The sequence below is a fragment of the Triticum dicoccoides genome, chromosome 4A, assembly GCF_002162155.2.
Source record: "Triticum dicoccoides isolate Atlit2015 ecotype Zavitan chromosome 4A, WEW_v2.0, whole genome shotgun sequence".
Taxonomy (NCBI): domain Eukaryota; kingdom Viridiplantae; phylum Streptophyta; class Magnoliopsida; order Poales; family Poaceae; genus Triticum; species Triticum dicoccoides.
This window is the reverse complement of record NC_041386.1, coordinates 658994643-659015335: the sequence shown is the minus strand read 5'-3', so window position 1 is coordinate 659015335 and position 20693 is coordinate 658994643. Positions and strand designations below refer to the sequence as shown.

Genomic DNA, 20693 nt, shown 5'->3' with positions numbered 1-20693 from the left:
AGCAAGTTCAATGAACATGGAAGAATTTTACTTGGTATTTATTACAAAATAATTGCAGAGCAATCGTCAAATGGCATGAATGAAACTAGGTCAAATATGGACAGTATACTGGAAGCTCCAAGCATCTAACAAGTACTACACACACTCTTGGCATGGTGTAACAATCAACTGAAATTATCATCTGGGTGTCTCTATACCTATTCCAGACATGCGGGGCCCAGTCGAGAACATGATCGATGACAGAGGATCATGAAACGCCAAAGCTGCAGGTGCCGATACCAAACACTCAGTCTCACCGTCCGTCAGCAGCAATTTCTCCCTCCAGGTGCTCCGCAGAGCCTTCAGCTTGTCGGCCACCTGGGTCATGGAAGGCCTCTTTTCCCCCCTGGTGCTCAAGCACATCCTCGCAAGCTCGGCGACTTCTCTCAGCAGCGTCTCCATCCCGGCGCTTAGTATGCTCGCGTCCAGGATGCCATCGAGGCTCTCCTCCTTCATCGCGAGCAGGAAGGATGACGCGAGGCTCTTGCCTTCCTTGGGGCCGTCGTGGTAGATCGCCGTCTTCCCCGTGATCAGCTCCAGCAGCACAATGCCGAAGCTGTAAACGTCGCTCTTCTCCGTGAGCTGCCGCTCCTGCAGGTACTCGGGATCCAGGTAACCCAGGGTCCCCTGCACCAATGTCATGAACTGAACCTCATTCTTGGGGAGTGTCCTTGATGCCCCAAAGTCAGTCACCTTCGCCATGTAGTTTTCGTCCAAGAGAATGTTCATGGACTTGACATCTCCGTGCACTATGGGGCGGTTCATGGACAGATGCAGATATGCGAGTGCTTCAGCAGATTCTTGAGCGACCCTGAGCCGAGTGTCCAGAGAGGGAGGTGGAGTCCCACGGTTACGATGGATGAACTCAAAAAGAGTGCCATTCGGGATGAATTCGTAGACTAGTATGGGGACTTCCACCTCTAAGCAGCACCCTAGAAGCCTGACCACATTCCGGTGGTTGGTCTGTGAAAGTATGATAATCTCCTGAACAAATTCATTAGTTTCGGCCACATTCATGATCTTGGAGCGCTTCACGGCTATTACTCTTCCATCCTTAAGAACACCCTTGTACACAGTGCCGTGACCACCCCTGCCCACTTCTCTGCTCTCGTCAAAATCATTCGTAGCCTTCTTTAGATCTTCCTGTGTGAATATCATCAATGAATCGACCTGTTTTGAAATAATTTGATGGTATAATATCTGACCACCATTCTGATCAAAGAATCTTTCCTTCTCTTTAGCCAGCTTCCTTTTCTGATGCTCAGCCCGTAGAGCGAACATGCAAACCATGAGGAAGACGACACCGGCGGATGTGCCTGAAAATCATGACGGTTCCATTAGTGACGTTACCCACATTTGGCAAAAAATAGTTCCACATATTGTGCCATCTCACCATTGCTTTACTACATGATACCTGTACAAACTGTACTCTACTTGGACTTATATGACTGGCATAAAGAAGTATGAAAAAGCTTTCTATTTATGCGCAATTATAACCCCATACCTAAGGCCACCTTCAGAGCTTTGTTTGGGTCAGCTTGAACGCAGGGTATGCTCTTTGGATCATCGCTCCTAAATCCTGATGAGCATGAACAGGTGTAGCTCCCAACGGTGTTTCTGCAATTACCTTTGCAAGGATACAAGGACTGGTTTGGAGGTTCACACTCATTGATGTCTGCCATTTCAAGGAAAGTGAGGAGAACGTCAACATAAATTCTGCAAGATAAAGGAGCATAGGTTAATTCTGCGAGATGCATATACGTACCTTTGCACCCTCCTTGTAAGTAGGGATTGCCTTCATAACCTTGAGAGCAGTTGCAACGGTAACCGGGGCCATTGGACACATCAATGCACTCGCTGTTCATGGCTTGGCAGGCATACTGTGATCCCATCTTGCTGGTTTCAGAACAACTTCCATTACCAACAACCCAATCCAGTACCAAAGGAACACCATCTGTATATTTACGTCCAAAATTTGTAGAGTTGATATAAGAACGATCAAACTTGAACCAATCATCCTCAGCAACGAATGAGTAGGTGCATGGGCTGAAAGACTGAATGGTAGAGTTGTATATAGCTGATACTGGTATGGATTGGGCGAGGAAGGCGTTGATGTTTCCTGAAACAGGGGCCTGGCAGCAACCCATGCCAGAGCACTCTGTGCCATTACCGATGCTGCTTACGTCCATGCAGGATGAAATGCATGAGTCAGCTGTGAGGTACTCAAGCTGGTTCTTGCCCTTGGCTTGTCCCACAAGCATTGCAAGTCCACCACAGCCGATTGATGTCAACTTGTTCTTCATGTTGGAAACCGTATGAAATGGATCAAGAGTTAAGACGTCCAAACCACTGGTGCTGTTGCTGCCATTGCTGAAGTTGCATCGTGATGTTATATGTGGATTCTGAACACGAACCTCACCCAAGGCAAAAGAGATGTTCAGTACCCTAAGTCCGTTTGAGCCCAGATATGCCCCGGTCCCATTGCACGTGACATTAAAGGGTTCTTGGAAGCAGCCTTTTCCGGTGCCAAACGGGTACGGGATGCTGATGTTGCCACACTTATCTGGGCAGCCAGGCCGTGCCATGCTGATGCTCCCAGAGGACGCAGCTCCATAAGCGGTAGTACTATGATGTAGGACTAGGGTGGCGGCAACAAGTAGTAAGAGCTTCTGACCTGTAGGCAATGACCAAGAGATGTCATATACATAGCGTTCTAGCTGGGCTGGATGCATGTTATAATTACTGATATGGGTCATTTGGCCCCCCAAAATAAAAACAAGAAATCCAGCATACGAGTAGATAACAAATACTTAATTTCATTCAAAATATGCTGAAGCCATTCCTCCAGTCCAAACATCATTCAGGGAAAATTCCTTACAAGTCGAATCATACAGGACAGCCCAGTAGTTAATTAAGTTTCATCCCACAACTACAAAAGTTTTTGACCCAAAAACAATTTTGAATTAGATGAAGAAAATAGAGCTATTACATAAACTCTGCACGTGTTTGTTAATTATTTCTAATTTCGAATCTTTTGTCATCACAAAAAAAAAATTGGTATAGATAAAAAGAAACAAGAATATGAAGAACTGTACATTTATGCTGGGGAGTAGACCAAAAAGGAGAGCTGCTACTCACTTCAGACTACATGTTTCTTTACCTTCTCATTAATTCTAGAAATTGTAGCGAAAGTAGTACCTCCAATCCAAGATAACATTAGTAGCTTTTCAGTTTGTATGTGTTTTTCATTTATTTGGGTTTTCATATGCAACTTGTCGGATGAAATATATTTATTAATTGTTTATCAGCAACAATGTAAAACAAAATTAGTTACAGACTTAATTGACCCGTTTTTTGCTCCACTTGTATAAAGCTAAAATGACACAATGGGTGAGTGGGGATAGGACCAACACATTCTTGCCCAATACAACACATCTTGCCCAATAAACGAAAAGATCACACTACCGCAGGAAATTGATTATTTTTTTGTTCAAGCGATGCAATATGTACGAATTATCTATACTGTGTGCTCTATTGCATTGTACTGTACAACTGGGGTTCCCCGTACCTTACAGGGTCTGGTAGCTCTGAGAGTAGAACGGCGCGGAGGCAGAATACGGCCGCGGAGGAGAACGGATAGCGGTCTAAGGCGACGCCCGCGGGCAGCGCCGGATACTAGGATCCGACGGGGCGGCGCCGGCGCCGACGCCGGCTGGAGGAGCCAGACCTCCGGCTGCGGGAACTCGCCGGAGATGGAGCAGGGTCCTGAGGTTCCGTACGGGCGGCGGTGCGCAGATCGGGCGGGTATTTCCGTCGGCGGCGGTATGCATCTCGCCGGCGAGGCGGCAATGGCTGGTGGGGGTCACTACTCACTTCCCTCCCTCAGGTCAGGTTTTTTTTTTAGGCAAGCTTTCGCTCGTACTGATTTCTATTAGGCGGTTATTGGGCCGGTCGAACACTGTAGCTGAGGCCAGTATTTTTTTTCCCTGTGTCTTCTTTATCGGCTTTTCACTGTTTTAGCATCGGCTTCCTTCTTTCTTTTGTTAATACATATTCATTCAAAATTTAAAATTTTTAATACATATTCAACATGTTTCAAATCCATGATCAACATTTTCCGAATATATGTTTAGATGTATATTTTTTCACACACATTGTACATTTCCGTATACATCTAAAAGGTTTTCTATATGCATTTAACATTTTTCAAATACATGATTAGCATTTGTTTCGGATAGATATTGAACTATTTTTGAACACATGTTACTCATTTATCAAATACACATTACAAGATTTCTTTTGAATGATATGAAATATTATTCAACTACATAAACATTTTTTATACTGTATAATTTTTTTAAATGTCACAAATATATTTTTGAAACAAATGGACATTTTTTTACTTCATATCGATCAACACAAACGCATAACCATTCCTAGCTACCTAATCACACCGCATATCCTTGTACCCCTTCCACCGGCTCATGCGAAAAACCATATGTGGACGATCTGTGATGTAGACCCTCCCTCACAACACCATGTCGTCCTCGTGACAACGCACCCGTCGCTCCCAGCAGCGCTTCTCGTCGCTCATAGCAGCACATCCCTTTGTTCACAACAGCGATTGACGCCAACGTCAGGCATGTGACAACAAGAGAACAATGGCGTCTTCGCATCGCTGGCGGTCGCAATCGACAAGCACTAGGTGATCATCGTTGTAGCATTGTGCTCGCCGTCACCAACATCCATGGTCTTCGTCAACCACAGTGTTGCGGTCACATCACATGTGCTAGCGAACATAGGGTGTCAACATTGCAACACTTGCGTTTGTCATCGCCACCATCCAGTGGTTGCTGTTGTGTTTCTTGCAGCGACGAGAGAACAAACGGATATGGTGTCGCAACACTAGGTGGGCACCGTTGCAACTATATGGCGGCCACCTTCCCCAGCACTGGTGGTCTTTGCTCTGTCCTCGCAACGCTATTGTTGCCAGCACCAGCAGTTGGCACTCCCAACACAGATGGTCGTCGTCATAGTGCCATGGTCCCCTACACCAGCACGGTCGCCAGTCACAACATCAGCAGCTGCCATCAATCCTTGCAACACCAAGTTGCACCTCTCTCACCGGCTCGCAGAACCGCTTCGCCAGCCCTTGCACCTGTGCACGCTTGCAGCATCGAGCGCTAGGGAGAGATTGGTGGGATGAGGACTTGGCTAATGGTGGAGGTCGCGTTGTGGTTGATTTTCCTTTAGCTCGCAACCAGCAACGAGGAGGAGGAGCTGCAGCTTGCGTCCGTCGCTCCAACCCTACAGCTACCTCATTGACATGTTGGATTCGGGGGAGGAAGACGATGCCGACGACAGACTAGTGTAGTATCTAGCAAGTCGAAAACTATATGTAGGCAGTGGATTTTGTCCATTAGTATAGCTGATAAGTTATCGTGTTGGTACATGTGTTTTGTTAGATTGAATGTCGTTTAAACAGCCCTACAAATTTGAAGCAAATAGAAATAATTTTTTTTATGGAGGCAACTGTTTGGTGATTCTGTGTTTGCGCACAAGCCCGTCAGCCTCCAAACCCTCACGCAGCATACTTGATACTATAATGAATGGCAATCCCAAAGGTGACAACTCTGCTAAAGTTACTCTCATGAATCGCCAGACAGAGCAAGAGAAACTCTTACATGCAATAAGCGAGCAACCCATGATGATCGGATCGTCGGCCACCGAGTCTGTCCCTCCACCGGTGGATGGTGGTGCGCGCATGCGCCGTCGTCGGGGCCGGCCGGGTGTGTGAGATGGAGCCAGCACTAGTAGAAAAAGGGCCTACAGTCTCAGTTGGTGAGGGCCTTTAGTCCCGGTTCATGAACCGGGACTAAAGAGTCGGTACTAATGCCTTGACCCTTTAGTCCCAGTTCAATCCAGAACCGGGACAGATGGGCCTCCACGTGGCCTGTCCGCTGAGCCCAGGCAGGAGGGCCTTTGGTCCTGGTTGGTGGCACCAACCGGGACCAATAGGCATCCACGCGTCAGCATTTCTGTGGCTGGGGTTTTTGTTTTTTTTGGAAAGGGGGGGGGGGGTTTGGGGGGTTTTGGGGGGTTAATTTAGGTGTTTCATATATTGTGCTATAGCTAGCTAATTAATAGAGAAAAGTGTCCTCTCTTTTGTCCGTGCTTGGTCGACGCTACGTACCATACATACGTATAGAGAGGACTAGCTACACGCTAGCTAGCTAGTAAGCAAACAGAAGATCGTCATGAACATATATGCATGCAGAGAGAAGTGATATCGACCACCTCTCCTTCTCCGAGAGATTAGTCGAACAACAAGTTCTCGTATATCTATCCGACACTACCGGCTACATATATACAATAATTATCTTTTACAAATATATAATCTCCTAAAATACGGACGCGTGGTCCACATAGTATTCTCCGTCTTCAGCGATCATGTGGTCAAGAAAGAATGCCGCCAATTCCTCTTGAATTGCTCGCATGCGATCTGGTGCTAGGAGTTCATCCCGCATCCGAAACATCTAATTTTAAGAAGGGGGTCAATACATATATATATATATGAATGAATGAAACTCAACACAAATGATGGTAATAAAATAAAATTGTGAATATTGTTATTTACGCACTTCATATTGTTTGTCGGAGTAGCCCTGCTCACAAGTCGTGTGGCGGATGGACTCGCAAATGTAGTACCCACAGAAATCATTCCCTTGTTCCTGCCACAACCACTTTACAAGAAATAGAGGTCAATCAAACTGATAATTAGTAAGCATGCTAAATGGTATTGATGAAACTAGCGCTTGAATCACTAGGAGATGCCTGGAATATGCTACTATATAGTACTTACTTTCGGGTGCCTAAATTGCAGCTTCTTCGGTAGTCCCGGAGCTTTTTTGGTGAATTTTCTCCAAGCCCTGCCATACAAAGAAAACAATTACTTGATATCAGAAATGAACAAAGTTGCTGATATGGTGGATAATGATCGATTTAACTTACTTCTCGAGCATTTCAGTCATGTCCGCATACTCCTTGGGATCTTTTCGCTTGGAGTCTAAGACAGTTACTACTCCCTTCTCAAGCTTAATCTCTAGGAGAATATAGTGGTAGCTACGCACACATGCATAACTCATCAATATTACATTACTATAACCTGGACTAATAAGGAAACTGAATATGCCACAAGACAGTAACACTCACTTGAAGTTGTAAGGAAAGAGTATTATATCTTTGTGTTCATTTATTTCCAACGATCGTAGCAAGTTGGCCTCGGTTTCTTGGGCACGATATTGAACCTCAGTTGCATCTATGAGATACGTGTTAATGAACCCAATATCTCCCACTTGTCTTTTCTTCAATTCGGCGATCTTCAATCTGCATAATATAGTGAGGATAATTATAAATACATGCAAATGAAAGGGCTGAGTTATATAGAGAGACTTAATGACGGAAGTAGTACTACTTACAGACAGTAGGAGGTGACCGTTGCTTTATCGATGGCCAATTGATTGAAAAACTGATAGAACTCCTCAAATGGAATAGGCAACAGTTCAATTCCAAGGAGGTCATGCTCCTTTTTAACTCTCACATACAAAGTACTCCTCCCCTCAGACTCTTTGCAGATTTTCATGTATCAATCATGCAATCTTCGCATCATCGTTGATAGAGAACTTTCATCTTTGACGAGAGGCTTCCCGTACTCGTATCTTTGTATCTGCACCTCCAAGATATCATAATGTACATCGTCGGGCAGGTAATCTGCAGGATTGCCATAACCGGGCACCATCCTCGGATCGACGATGTCGCTAGCAGGCACCTTGAGCGGGGGGCACGATTGCTTCGCTTGTTCGCCGAGCTGGGCAATTTGTTTCCCAGCTCGTCGTTCTTTCATCCTTTGATCACTTTTAGTACTTCCCGACCGCTCCGCTTCGGCAAATGCCTTTCCAATAATGCGCTCATAGTTGCCTTTCGGCGGAGACTTGGGTGGTTTTGTCAGGGCAGCCAGAGTGCGCTTCGCTTTCACCGGATCTACCTTCTCCTCCGGAGGTGGATGTATCTTTGCTTTCAACCCTTGAAACCAGTCATCCACTTCGGTCTGCACGATCTTCGCGTTTTCCTCCTCGCTCCTCTCGTACGGCAACTTCTCTGGAGTCTTCAGAGAAGGACCGAATTTGTATCTCCTCCCGCCTTTGGCTGTATTGCTAGACGCCGGCAGAGTAGACGGAGCGGATGCCTTCTTTCCTTGCTTACGAGGCGGAGGAGAAGGACTACGATGCGCCGGAGCAGCCGGAGCGGCGGCGGGTCTCTTCCGCCCTTGCTGACAAGGCGGAGAAGGAGGAGGCTGGCTGCTCGGGCGCGCCGGCGCAGGCGGAGAAGGAGGCGGAGTGCCGCCACGCGTCGGAGAAGGAGCCGGCCGAGTGCCTTGATCGTCACTCGCCGGAGGAGGAGGCGGTGGAGGAGGCGGAGTGCCCTGACTCGCCAGAGGAGGAGGAGGGGGAGGTGGAGGCGTCCAGTTCGGAAGGTTGATGAGATCCTTCCGCCATAGGCATGGAGTCTTCAGAGCAGAACCCAGCCGATACTCCCCTTCACCGGTAGGGTGGTCAAGCCGGAGGTCCTCAAATCCCTCCGTTATTTCATCGACCATCACCTTAGCATATCCTTCTGGAATCGGCCGGCAGTGAAAAGTTGAGTCGGGTTTAGTAGGATAAACAGAGCCAACAGCCGCCTTGACCTTCAAATTGCTCCATTGCGCCATAAGGTGGCAATTTTCAGCATCCGTGATAGCATCCACGGGATAGCTGGCAGGAGCCGTCAAGGCATGCTCTGGCTGAAGCAGCTCGGTGGAAGCCACGCTGCTTCTCCGCTGAGATGGCGGGGTAGCTTCGGGGGAAGCTTCGGCAGGTCGTTTGCTGCGATCTGCTTCTCGTTCCTCTAGCCCCATTACCCTTTCGTGCAGCGCCTGCAGTTGGCTCTGCTCCAGTTTCTTCCTCCTCTCCTGGGTTTTGTAACCCCCTGCGTCCGGAAATCCAGCCTTCCACGAAACGGAGCCTGGCGTGCCTCGTGTCCGTCCAGGGTGCTCAGGATTGTCGAGGGCCATTGTGAGCTCGTCCTTCTCCCTGTCTGGAACGAACGTCCCTTGCTGCGCTGCTTCGATATATTGCTGAAGCCTCTTGACTGGTATGTCCAATTGTTCGTCCGTCCAAATGCACTTCCCTGTTATAGGGTCCAAGGATCCGCCGGCCCCAAAGAACCAAGTCCGGCAACGTTCTGGCCAGTTCATTGTCTCTGGTTCGATCCCTTTATCAAGCAGATCATTCTCAGCCTTGGCCCACTTAGGCCGGGCTACGAGGTAGCCACCTGACCCCGTGCGATGGTGAAGCTTCTTCTTCTCAGCATTTCTCTTGTTTGTCGCCGACATCTTTTTACTCTTTTCCGATGTCTTGTGGGCCACAAATGCGGGCCAGTCATCTCTGATCTTCTCATATTTGCCAATGAATTCTGGTGTCTCATTTTTTTCGACATACCTAGTGAGGTCTTTCTTCCAATTCCTGAATAGGTCTGCCATCTTCCTCAGAGCAAAAGACTTGATTAATGGCTCTATAACTGGCTTCTCCGGATCATCCTCCGGCCGTAGGATGAAATTTGACTTCAGCTCAGTCCAAAGATTCTTTTTCTGCATCTCATGGACATAAGACACCTCAGGGTCTTCGTTCTTAGGCTTATACCATTGCTGGATGCTGATCGGGATCTTGTCCCTAACCAGAACCCCGCACTGAGCAGCAAATGCCTTCTTTGTCCGGTAGGGTTCAATCGGTTGGCCGTCGCGCGCGATTTGTATGATCTCAAACTTTTCATCCGAGCTCAACTTTTTCTTCGGGCCTCGTCTCTTTACCGAAGTTGTGCTCGATCCGGAGGGCTAGAAAAAAGAACAAAGACGAGAGTTAATTAATATGTGTACATACCAAAACAATGAATGCATCAATTAGCTAGTCAGCACAAGCTTAACTAATATATATACCTGGCCGGACTCGGTTTGGTGATCACCGGAGCCGTCCTCACGGTCTACTTCTTCACCCTCTCCTTCTTGCACCGGCATTGGGTCATCGGAGCCATGTAAATCATAGCCAGCTGCTTCTTCACCCTCTCCTTCCAGACCATCGTTGTCGTTGAGAAACATCAACGAGGAGACGGCATCACTTCCTTGTGCGATTATGTCCCTCAACAACGCTTCTTGTGCTTCGTCTCGGGGGGTGTCCATAGTTTCTACAAATATTTACAACATGGCAATTATTATTCAAACATGACAGATATGGATATATTAGTGGCAAACGTAGAACTAGCTAGCTAATCACAATAAGAAATCATATTAGTGGCCTCGATGCTGCTTCTCTAGGGTTTGGGGTGGCCTCGACAACGCTTCAAGGGTTAGGGGGTGGCCTCGAGAACGCTTCAAGCTAGGAGGGGGTAATATCGACCCCCCCCCACGTGTTGAAGCTATCGGGAGGGGGTCGGCGTTGAACACTACATCTATGTCCCACAAGTGACGTGGGCATCGACGCCCGCGGTAGGGTAGAGGGTCGTGGATCGCCGAGCGGTCGAGGGTCAAGGGGTCGAGGATCGCCGAGGGGTCGGGAGGTTGCCTAGTGTCAAAGGATTCAACAAAACCATGTCTTCATCATTAGGCGAAAGTAACAGGTGCATGATGGTACGAAGCTCTTCAAAGTTATTTTGGAACGGAGTCCCAGATAGGATAATTCGCTTTTTGGTACAAAGTTCAGCAAGAACCTTCCGAATATCGTTATTTGGAAGGCCTTTGCTGAAATTCGTACAAAAAGGCATGCGTTCAGATCCTTGTAGGCACCGCGGTAGAGGATGCAGTCATTAGGGCATGCATGTATCTTCTCCACCTCCAATCCTAGAGGGCATACGACCTTCTTTGCTGCGTATGTACTGTCGGGCAATTCGTTATCCTTTGTTAGCTTCTTCTTCATTATTTTCAGTAGCTTCTCAAATCCTTTATTAGGCACAGCATTCTCTGCCTTCCACTGCAGCAATTCGAGTACGGTACCGAGCTTTGTGTTGCCATCTTCGCAATTGGGGTACAACCCCTTTTTGTGATCCTTTAACATGCGATCGAACTTCAGCTTCTCCTTTTGACTTTCGCATTGTGTCCTTGCATCGACAATGACCCGGCGGAGATCATCATCATCGGGCATATTGTCTGGTTCCTCTTGATCTTCAGCAGCTTCGCCCGTTGCAGCACCATCGTGCACATCGTCTGGTGCATCTTGATGTTCAGTAGCATCACCGTATTCAGGGGGCACATAGTTGTCATCGTACTCTTCTTCATCGCCGTCTTCCATCATAACCCCTATTTCTTCGTGCCTCGTCCAAATATTATAATGTGGCATGAAACCCTTATAAAGCAGGTGGGTGTGAAGGATTTTCCGGTCAGAGTAAGACTTCTTATTCCCACATATAGGGCATGGATAACACATAAAACCATTCTGCTTGTTTGCCTCAGCCACTTCGAGAAAATCATGCACGCCCTTAATGTACTCGGAGGTGTGTCTTGAACCGTACATCCATTGCCGGTTCATCTGCGTGCATTATATATAATTAAGTGTGTCAAAAATCATTACAGAACATCATGAATAGATAATTAAGTGACCAAATTAATAGAAGTTCATCATCACATAAAAACCAAAGTACATACATAGTTCTCATCTAACAACATAAAGCTCTGCAGAGCATCTAAATTAATTAAACCATACATTGAAACTATGTAAAACATTTCAATGCGAAAACAAATGCGATCATAATCGCAACCAAGGTAACAACTGATCCAACGGCATAATGATACCAAGCCTCGGTATGAATGGCATATTTTCTAATCTTTCTCATCTTCAAGCGCATTGCATTCATCTTGATCTTGTGATCATCGACGACATCCGCAACATGCAACTCCAATATCATCTTCTCCTCCTCAAGTTTTTTTATTTTTTCCTTCAAGAAATTGTTTTCTTCTTCAACTAAATTTAACCTCTCGACAATAGGGTCGGTTGGAATTTCCGGTTCAACAACCTCCTAGATAAATAAAATCTATGTCACGTTGATTGGCATAATTTTCATAAACAATAAATGAACCAATAGTTATGAAAAGATAATATATACCACATCCGAATCATAGACAGGACGAGGGCCGACGGGGGCGGATACCAAAACCATCGCACTATATAAGATGCAATAATAAAAGTAAGAAAATAATACAAGTATCTATCTAAACAAACAAGTAATAATATTTTTCCTTTCAGAAAGAAGATAAGAACAAGAGGCTCACCACGGTGGTGCCGGCGATGAGATCGGCGTGGGTGATCGACGGCGATGAAGACGGGGACGGGGCGTGACAGACCGCTAAACCTAGATAAATATTGAGGAAAATGGAGCTTGGCGGTCGAGCTTGGAGAGGAGAAACCTTAAGTAGTGTGGCTCGGGCATTTCATCGAACACCTTGTGTGCAATGGAGGTGAGCTAGAGCACCACCAAGCCCTCTCCCCCTCGGCCAGAAAAAACAGAGCAGTGTGCTCTGCTCTTGCGCGAGGGGCTATATATAGGCAGCACCATTGGTCCCGGTTGGTGGCATGAACCGGGACTAAAGGTAACCCTTTGGTCCCGGTTCATGCCACCAACCGGGATCAATAGTGGTGGGTCAGGAGCCAGGACCATTGGTCCCGGTTCGTCCCACCAACCGGGACCAAAAGGTCCGGACGAACCGGGACCAATGGCCCACGTGGCCCGGCCGGCCCCCTGGGCTCACGAACCGGGGCAAATAGCTTCATTGGTCCTTGTTCTGGATTGAACCGGGACTAATGGGCTGAACTGGCCTGGGCCATTGCCCCCTTTTCTACTAGTGCAGCGAGAGGGATCGCCGTGTTTATATACGAGATGGATAAGATGTAGTCAAGCATGTCCTCTGTGCTTGCGAAATGGAGTGGCAACACCAAAACCGTGTGTGGTGGCCAGGGTTGGAGGGGGGCTGCCGTTGAACACGTCCCCTTGACACCTTCCTCAGCACGTTGTTACATTACATAAAATAGGAGTAGGTAGGCGGATACATGCATGCATGCTTCGTTGCACGCTGCTCCAGCCCTTTGTCTCTGTTGTGCACGTCGTCATATACGTGGATCGAGTTCTTTTGTTGGTACGAGAAGGACTGTCTCTTTACGGACCCTTCTCCCACTAATCTCTGCCGAGCGGTGAAAGATTGCAAGCATGTGCTGTGTGGGATGATGCTCCGATCAATAATGTTTCTTTCAGCGAATTTTATATTGTGTTTCAGGGACGAGTGGTTATTGCAGGCTTCAAAGCTTGATATGACGAGAGCATCTGCAGGTGTCATTTTCTTTCACTATTGGCTTAGTGTAATTTTTTGAGCTCCGACGTGTTGACACCGTCCTCAGGCATGCTGACTTCACGTACTATCTAGCTTTGAAGCATGTGTCACGTGCACGCGATGGGAACCTGACTGAGAGAAACGTTCTATGTGTCAATTTGGTGCTAGGTCGTTGGTGATGGGTAGCGACTGGTTCCTCTTAGTTTCTTTCAGCGAATCTACTATATCACTAATATATCACTAAGAGCATCTCTAGCAGACACCGTAAAACACCGACCCGCACAAGGCTTTTGCAGTTCGCGAAAAATGGTATATGCGGGCCGGCACGGGCGATGTTAGATCCAGACCCCGCAAAACGGACCCATAAAAAAAGATATTCGGTGAATATGCTCTTTTACGGGTCGGCTACACAGGGTCTGCTCGGGCGCCCGCCGCGTGGACCCGCAAACCGAAGATGCCCAATAATCGAATTTGACATCAATTCTGACTAATGAGTTCATATTCAAACAATAGAACACAGTTTACACACACAAAAAAGCTTAGTTTTGTAGGACAAACGCAAAAGGAGGTCTTGCAAAAGTGAGGACCACATCCGGCATCATCTTGGTCGATCTTCACTCCGCACCACCTAGTCCACCTCCGGCACTTGTTCCAACTCCGGCACCGAAATCATTGGCTAGTGCACTGAACGCATCGGCGACATTGGTTCCATACCCCGTTGAGAAAACATCTTCGGCACTGTAACACGGACTGGCCGACGCAAGCATTATCCTCTTCAAGATATCTCTTCTTGTCACATCATGCCATTCTTTGGTGAGGTCGTCCATGTCATTGCGGTTCAATGTCATGATCTTGTTCTATTTAGCAAGCAACTTCGACATGGCTTTGTTTTCAGCGGCACGTGTTCTTCTCTCCTCAATGGCCGCTTTGCGCAGCCCCTCGTCCTTGAACAATTGCCATTTTTCTTGCTTCTCCCGTGCCTTCTTCTTGGCCAACTCTTTCTTTATCTCCAACATCTTCGTTAACATCAACTCATTTGATTGCAACATGGCATCAATCTTGTCCCGCAAGCTCGATGCTTCGTGCTCTCTCTTCATCTTCTCCTTAGTCTTCTTGTCACCATCGGGCTTGTTCAAGTTTCTTGGGCCATCATCATCCTCATCTTCATCCATGCTCGTAAGTGAACCTCTCTTCGGTGGGGATTCTTTGTCAATCAACTTCCAGTTCTTACACTCTTTGAGCATGTCCCAACAATGCTCTAGTTTGAAGAATTTTCCTTCCGAAGCTTCCATGTCTTTGTATATTTGTTGGGCAATTTTGTCCTACACAATTAGACCAGTGTCAAATTATGCAGTCACTTTAAATGCTACAAATGATTTGCATAACTTGGGACGTGAACTCACATAGTCGGATTCTACGGTTTCACTTGGAGGGGCATTGCAAACTTGTTCCAAGCAAGCATCCCAACGGCTACAAATCAGCTTGATCACGTCCCAACGACATTGGAGTGACCGAAAGGTGCGTGGAGTCCTATTGGGATACTTTGCCATCATGAGGAAGTATTGATCTTCGATCCTTTGCCAATACCTATTGGCCGTTTGAGACGTACCCGTGCAAGCATCAAGAGACACCGCACTCCAAGCATTGATCAAGATTTGATCTTCCAAGACGTGTAGTTATTCGATCTCTGGCTTTTTCTCGCTTGCGCTTGCTCATACGCCCCCTCATCTATCTCTCCAATTCTTCTTCACCACCGTGATCATCTACGCCGCCCTCCATTTCATTGTAATCGTATTCAGCGGACCGAGCTTGATCGATGTCAATGACGTTGGTGTACAATAAGTTCACGAACACGGCAGTGGCATTGTTCAAACCACCGCTATAGTGAGCGACAATAAGTCACGAGCTACCGCAATGGCGAAAAGCAAAGAAAATTGAAGGGACCGAAGAGGCATACCTTCCGGCCATTTCGTCAAACACCTCGCTAGCGGTGGAAGCAGCGCCCTTGAACGGTATCGCCGGGGAACCTCTTGCCGGGCGGAGGGAGTGGATGAAGGAGTCGACCTCTTTGTAGGAATCTTCTTCCGCTTTACGCCCGAGACCTTGCCGACCTTCTCCGCCACCGGCCGGGATCGTGCAGCAGCGTTGGCGTCCTGAGCACGGGCCTTCTCGGCGGGGCCAGCCGGATTCCCACCCTGCACGACAACGTTGCCCTGCCGCTTGCGGGCAGGCGCAATGGTGCCTTGGGCGACGGCGGGGCCAACATGGCCGGCGACGAGATCCGCCGGAGGTGATTGAGCGTGCGCGCCCTCGACAGTGACGGGGGACGGCTGGGAGTCATCCATGGCGGCAAAGAGCTGTCAGGGAAGATGCACCAGAGCGGGCGGTGGCGGGGGCAATGGGGAGGGGTCGTGGAGCAGGAACAGTCGCGCGGAAATTTCCCTCGCGCCAAATCTCGCTGTGGATAGGGGCCGAGCTCGGGTCGGCCTGCCACCCCGTGAATCTAAAGGTTGAGGGAGATCTTTTGTTGTGCCCCGCAAAAAAAATTATGGGTCGGGCGCGTTTGCGGTTTCTGGTCGGGCAGGATTTTCCGCATCTATCCGTATTTTGGCGGTTATTTGCAGGTCGCGGCTATATACAGGGTCTGCTAGAGATGCTCTAAGCTCCCTAGGGTAAAAGGCCTCATAATCAATTGAGGTGCCCAATTGAGATTCACTCGCCCGATTTTGACCAAGTCAACAATTTCTCAAAGCTCTCATTCAATTCTTTTATACTATACACTATGCTTCCTAATTTTTAAGTCCTCACAATTAATTGAGGTCTTCAGTTTAGAATTTGGTCACCTGATTTTGACCGGGTCAATATTTCTAAAGGAGCTCTTCCATTTAATTATTTTAATTCACCATATTCCTAATTTTGAAGCTCTTTTATTCAACTGAGATATTCAATTTTGAATTTGGTTTACGATTTTGATCGCACCAACAATTTTTCAAATCAATCGACACCAACCGGGTAGAAAACCATATCAACCTCGTGCACCCTCTTACCACCTGGAAAAAAGAAGCGCCACCATATGATGATACTATAACATCAATATAGTACATGTAACCACCGACGTAGAAGCGCATATAACACAAAATCACACCATGAAAGGCCCACCAAATAACCACATTATAAAAAAACATAAAACACACTCCATCGTCTTCCTCATCCGCCAAACTAAATATTCCATCAGTTTCAAACTACAAGGAATATTAGTTCTTCGGAAAGTCAAATATCTTTAAAATTTGACCAAGTTTAGAGCCAAAAATATCGACATCCATAATATTAAATCAAAAAATTATGGAAATTCATTTCATGATGAATCTAATAAAAACAAATTTGATATTATGAATTTTGATATATTTCTTTCTAATTTTGGCAAACTTAAAAAGGTTGGACTTTTCAAAAAAGTAATACACCTTATATTTTCAAACAAAGCGAGTATTTTTTTTAAGAATTTCAATAACACCAACGACGCAGCAAAGCGCACCCAACCCTTCTAGTTTTATAGTATTTTGTTTTTGGGACGAGTGGTTACCCAGGCTACAAAGTTTCATATAACCAGAGCGTTTGCAGGTGTCACTTTCTTTCACTATTGGCTCAGTGCAATTTTTTGTGTTGACACCGTCGTCAGGCATGCTGACTTCACGTATCTAGCTTTGAAGTATGTGTCACGTACCTCGCAAAAAAAAGGTATGTGTCACGTACACGCGATGGGAACCTGACTGAGAGAAACGTTCTATATGTCAATTTGGTACTAGGTCGTTGGTGATGGGGTATCAACTGGTTCCTCTTCATTGATCTACATTAAATAAATCTATATACAAAAAGAATCCTAGTTTGACTAGGAGTCAGAAGGAAGGAGACAGGGAAACAACATCTGCTGTGTGCAATACAGATGTATTCCTTTTACATACGATCCCCCACAAGGGACTAAAAACTGTATTAAGGTCGAACGAGCGAACAGGTTCGGTGATCGTGTGGATGCATTTTACTCTTGGATTTATTGCAAAATCATTACAAAGCAACTGCCGAAAGGCCTGAACGAAAGGTACTCCCTCCGTTCCGTAATTCTTGTCATGATTTTAGTTCAAACACAAGAAATTGCGCCATCCCAGAGCAGATGTTGAAACTGGGATGACACCTTTGTTTCTCAAATTATTCAGACGGATGATCTAGTCTCTAGCTTATTTTTCATACTTGAGAACACCTTCTAGAACAATTTAGACTATTTGAAAATAATCATTAAAGACAATACTTAGTTCAAGACTAGCTCACATCACAACATCATACATACTGCATCAAGACTAGTTCCAACAACAACAATGCTAAGTTTCCCACTCAAAGTAAAAAAATGCCAAGTTCAGCTGCATGAACAATACGAGCTTCACCGGCATTGGTTTCATCCATGACGAAGTTGCAGCGCTAATCATTCAGACAGTCTTGTCCAGCATGATTACACGGTGCACATTGCGAACCCAACACATGAACGAAATAAGAAGATAATGAAGACCAGCCAGAGACCAAAGACAAATTCTATAGCCAGCCCAAGACAAAAATACTTTGGATCATCTTCATGCTCCGAGTGATTCCTGGAAATGGGAGGCCCTCATAGATAGTTCTTGCGTATGTTTGATGACGCTGGATTGACGAGTGACTGCAACCGATTGCCCTAAGGGTATTCTTCCTAAAAGATTAGTGTATGGCATGTTCAGCTTGCTTAAAATCGTGATGTCTGAGAGACCGAGAGTTCATTGAACGACAGGTCGAGAGACTTCAATTATCATGGTGAACCGACCTTCTCCGGGATCCTACTGGACAACTGATTATGGGAGATGTTTAGGTTCTTCAGTAACATGGGAAGTCAATTCATCTAGTAATTAACAAGGGAAGTCAATTCGGTGGCGACGAGATAGCCAAGAGGAGATGGGAAGGGGGTGGTAGCAGCTAGGGTTGTGCCCGAGCCACCCCCTAGGAGCAAGCCTGACGTTCTAAGAGTTAACTTCAAATTAATCACAATTTGTAAACTATGCTATCGTCTAAAGAACGTGTACTACATCGGTCACTTGTGTCCAATAGTTGGGTTTAAGGCACGATGTTCACACGAGATGGTTGCGTAAATGGATGGATACGAAAACATATAGTCTTCCCCGCTAGAAAAACAGATGGTCACTTTGTTGAATCTATAGGCGGCAGTAGAACATGCACATATGTAGCCATTAGGCCTTTTTTTATGTTATGCAAAACATATATGAGTAATGTATTTATGTGTAAACTTCTTGTGCCCTAATGTATCTGCCCAGAAGTACTTGAGGAGTTGTTGGCCGACCTACACAATGCGGTGTCCTTCTACTCTTACTTGTTTGACTAAAAAGGTTGTCGGTTCATGGGGGAGCAAGATATATGTCTTGTGGCATTGTCGTCCTTATGACATGCCTCGATCATGCCTTCTAGCATGCACATGTTGTACGCTCATCGACGAGAATTGTGTGCATGCACTATCAACTTTTTGCACTCTTGCATTCGCTGAGGAGGACATTCTATCTCCTTATAGAGACTAGCACTCGGCCTGGAATAAAGTTACCTTTCATGACTGGTGGTTCTCAGGTGTCTCCCAATTGAAGTGAGGTTGTCGTCGAACATAAACAATTGACTAAGAAATATAGTGTGGTCTATGAGGGAGATCCCTAACATAAGGAGGGGGGGGGGGGGCATTGCCCCCTAATCCTAACTTAAATAGTTGTCCGTAGAGTTAGGTATCCATTAAGTTATTTTTATTTTGAATTTTATTACTGTTGTGTCATGTGCTGCAAAACATATTTTGTCGGTGTATTTATGTATTATATCTTGGAATTTCTCAACTGACTATAATTTTATGTTATTCAAACATCCAACTTCTTAGCAATGCTTTGGATTTGTTTATTTATTCTATGTTCGCTTTGCTTAAAATTGGGGCATTCAATTTTTTGGAGCATTTGCATATTTCCAAATGAGTTGCTACAACTTGCTTGCTCTTTAGTTTCGGAGGAACTAAAACTTGAGCATCTCCACTATGCCAACTCGATAGCTTTTCAAAGAATATTTGACTTCAATGACATTGAAAATTATTAGCAGTCATTCGATTGGGTACAACTAAGAGAATTACATACATACCCGTGAGACAAGATGCGTTACCTAACTTGGGTCCTTTCGTGAGCACACGAATTCGGTCCTCTCGCGTTTTTAGAGACGAGAATTCCCAAATCCACCTTCTTCTCCACAAAGCACACGAACACAAAATAACATAAAATTATTTAAATGAAGCTTTAGAAGGAGATGTTTCAACAATTTAGATTATATTATAAGTTTGTTACCATAAAGGCATCTTCGATGGATGTATCATCCCGATACAGATTGCTAGGACCCAAGAGTTCTCTCGATAATATCTGTTGACGAGGTCCCGGAGGACATGCTTGGTCGTATGTCCCTTGGTTAAGTCCGCTTTTCGACAAACCTCTAAAACATATATAATGCCTACACACATACATGTAATGAATATAGTTAGAGCATTTGAACATGATGGTGTCCAATTAAACCTACTTACCTTTTTTTTATTGCGGGTCACTTTGAGATCAAGAATTTCTGTCGCAATTCTCATCATGATATTCTTAACCAACTTCTCATGCCAAAAATGATACGCCAAATATGAGGTGAATTATCTTAATATAAAGGAGGAAATAACAACGGAACTTGACGTTCAGTTTTACCTTATTGCAAACATTCGGTAGTGCACCGAAACACAGAACTTGTGTTTTTCATGGTGGCATCCTTGATCTGTATGACAACCTCTTTGGGACACTATATATGTGTCTTTTTGTGCAAGTAGTGCATCATGTATACGTGATAATAGGATACAAATGATGATTATAGGGGAACCGGCTCCTCTACGATGCAGTAAGCACGGCAGGGATGCTACAGTATCCCAGGGTAGTGTAAATACGAAGGCACGGCGTGGGGTACTATAGCGGAATGCACTCTTCCTCTCCTGAAGCATGCATGCGCTCTGTTTACGCACTGTAGCAAAGAGATCTGAGCCATTTACACTGCAAAGGCATGGGACTGTAGCATCCCTGTCGTGCTCACTCCACGGTAGAGGAGCCGGCTCCGATTAGGATAGGGTACATGACCTCCAGCATAGACAACTAACTAAGAAATGTAGCATATGTTT

The 20693-nt window shown here is 45.9% G+C and overlaps 1 protein-coding gene across 2 annotated transcripts; it reads right to left on the bottom strand.

Moving 5' to 3' along the window:
- LOC119287776 (wall-associated receptor kinase 2-like) lies at positions 1–3917 on the bottom strand. Of its 2 annotated transcripts, XM_037567391.1 has the most exons (4): positions 3608–3917; positions 1805–2713; positions 1544–1714; positions 1–1355 (listed from the first exon to the last, which is right to left on the bottom strand). In XM_037567391.1, the coding sequence occupies exons 2-4, from the start codon at positions 2622–2624 to the stop codon at positions 178–180; spliced, it is 2169 nt and encodes a 722-aa protein (XP_037423288.1). In that variant the 5' UTR covers positions 2625–2713; positions 3608–3917; the 3' UTR covers positions 1–177. The 2 variants fall into 2 exon arrangements, with proteins under 2 accessions (XP_037423288.1, XP_037423287.1); XM_037567390.1 differs by lacking the exon at positions 3608–3917 and having other exon boundaries at positions 1805–2795.
- Positions 3918–20693: the final 16776 nt, after the last annotated feature.